Source organism: Oryzias melastigma, linkage group LG8, assembly GCF_002922805.2.
Source record: "Oryzias melastigma strain HK-1 linkage group LG8, ASM292280v2, whole genome shotgun sequence".
In the NCBI taxonomy this organism is placed as follows: domain Eukaryota; kingdom Metazoa; phylum Chordata; class Actinopteri; order Beloniformes; family Adrianichthyidae; genus Oryzias; species Oryzias melastigma.
This window is the reverse complement of record NC_050519.1, coordinates 14,996,936-14,999,690: the sequence shown is the minus strand read 5'-3', so window position 1 is coordinate 14,999,690 and position 2,755 is coordinate 14,996,936. Positions and strand designations below refer to the sequence as shown.

The following is a 2,755-nucleotide window of genomic DNA, read 5'->3' as shown; positions in this document are numbered from 1 at the left end:
TTTTACTTGTCCTGTCCAAAAGCTGAACAAACAGATTAGAGCTGAGGGTCTCTTGGGTAGGACAAATTTTACTGCTGCAATAAGGGGTTATGAGTCTTCTAACACACAAGGCTTGTAGGCTATTTATATAATCCCCTTTTGTATCTGAGACTAAACTTTATTCACATTGATTATGTTTGTACACTTTTTTTGTTGGATCAGACGGAAAAGAAGAAGAGAGAAGTAGAGAGTGGGATGGGGAGAAGGGTACAATATAAAGGAGAGGAAAAAAAGGGATCAGTTGAGGAAGTTGGAGGATGATTAAAGAAGAGGGGGATGTGTAGAATCATAAAACAACAAGTTAGTGGAGGTTTATTAACATTATTGTCAGTAAATGTTAGTCTAAGCAGCGGCAGCCAGCCGTCAAGGTTCCTTCTCCCTATGTGGAGAGAGGGTTGCGGGGCCAGTGAGGCTAATGGACACGGCCCCCACTGCTGAGGGCCTGGTTCCCCCATCAGGGATGGGATGGGGGGCAGAAGATCAGAGGTCCCACCTCCCTTGTGTAATCTGTGTTTGTGTGTAGAGGTTGTTGTGGGGTAAACGGTGCAGTTAAAAGTGGTGGTAAGGGCGCTGAGAGGACATCTTCTACTTGGTTGCTGGCTGGGGGGCACTGCCAAGTAGCTCCTCCCCTCTATTTACTTGTTGTGAAGTAAAATAAAGAAGCACTGAAGGGAAATTAGTCTTATTGACGTTAGCAACTGTAAAAGAAAGGAATGGAAAGGTACACTGCGTGAAAAGAGCCAGAATCTGTAAATATCCTTTGGGGATACTTCCTTAAATATCAGAAGAATCTCGACCATTTCTGGTACATATTAAAACATGCAGCATATCTGGAGATATCTGGGCTGACGATACTGACACAGGACATATAGTGTGTCAGGATACTAGCTGTGTCTTATTTAGGTCATATCCAAGTTTTGGAAATTGACTTGCAGTCATATCTGGTGATATCTGGTGTCAATATACTGAAAAAGGTCAGAATCCTGTCATGATGACCTGCATGGGTGAAATCTGGAGATATCCTCACCTCAAATATGATAGGTATACTGGCCTGAGTGATTACCATGTGCCATATCTTGTGTCATGTGGGGGATATATGGGGGGAGGGTAAAGCGTGGGTTGGGGTTTTATGTGAACTTTTGTGTTTTCTGTTTTAATTGTAAAGCACTTTATGTATTAATAAAAAGTGCCTCATAAAGAAAACTTGGTTTTATTTTATGTGATTTGAATTGATTTTTCTTGATTTAATAAAAATAATAATTTGTTGAACTAATGTTTACAAAACTTTAAAGATATATGCCGTAAAGTATTTATGGAGGTAAAAAATAAATAAAAACATTGGTGGTGTTAGAGCGCCTCCTCTGGTGGATTCATGCTACAAGTTTTCAGGCTCTGAGGGTTTTTGTTCAGGTCTGCTGATGGTTTGTATCACTGTGAATCTCTGGCACAGAAATACACAGCAGTGTCTTCAGGCTGCATGTTCTGTCCATTTAGAGTCACTCTGTTGTTGGAAGAGTCTAAATCAATGCTGAACTTGTTCTTCAGTGAATCTTTGTAGAAAGAAGCTCCAGTGTATTTCATCCCAATCCACTCCAGTCCTTTCCCTGCAGGCTGTCTGATCCAAGGTGTGTAGTAGCTGTTCAGAGTATAAGAGACCTGACTGGTGATGGTCAGTCTCTGACCTGGCTGCAGACTCACAGAGTCTGGTTGTGTCAGCTGTTCACACTTCACACCTGAAGAGGACAAACAGTTTAATGATGTAACAACAGAGAACAGAGTTTTTGTATCAGTCAAACTTACAGGATCCAGCAGCCAGAAGCAGCAGAACTACAGAGAACATGATGATGATGTTGATGATGACTGGAGCTTCTACTTGGCTGACAAACATGACATCAAGTCTTTTTAAGATGAAGGATGATGTCAGAGCCTAATTTGTTTATAAGGGTCTGACAGAAAATGATAGTTTAGTGAAATAACAGATCAAACCAACATTTACATTTGGTTTGCATGATTAACATTTACATTAAACACACACTTGCTAGCATTTTACAGAACTATAACCATTTATTTAGTAGAATTTAATTTTATGAATTTAACAAAGGGTCCAAGTTTTGATCAAATACTGTAGATCGTCACAGCATTGTCATGCATTGACAATGTTTTGAGGATTACTGTTACCAATAAACATGATTTACATATGTTGTTTTTTGTCATCTCTGTAAATGTGAGGAATGATTAAGATGAATGTAGATAAAAACGTAATTAAAATCAATACAATCTAATGCCCTTATGTTGTTAAGTGTAAAGCTTAACAGGTAGTTTAATGGATTTTATTGACCAAATTGATCAGATTATTTTTATATTACATTTGATAAAAAGTATCACATTTTTTCTTTATATTAGGACAAATTTGCATCATATATGACAATTAAAGCAATAATTTCTCCAATATTTATGTAAAAGAGGTTTAATAACCTAATTTATTAACTTGACCTAATCTCAGTCTGGTGTTTTTAGATGCTCTCAGCAAAAAACCATCTTTAAAAAACACAAACACCCAAATTGTTTCAAAAGAATTGTCCAAAATTAATGACATCTGTCTGACATTCATGAGATGCTTTTTAACAGAGACAAAAAGAGGAAGTACTTTTTGTACGACCGTCCTCATAATGTCTCTCACTGTGAGTCTCTTCTGGCACAGTAATAAACTGCTGTG

At 37.9% G+C, this 2,755-nt stretch overlaps 1 gene segment (V, D, J or C); it reads right to left on the bottom strand.

The window, feature by feature from the left end:
- Positions 1-1,879, bottom strand: LOC112146190. The segment is given in 2 exon segments: positions 1-1,772; positions 1,840-1,879. Coding segments are annotated over 2 exon segments (345 nt in total).
- Positions 1,880-2,755: the final 876 nt, after the last annotated feature.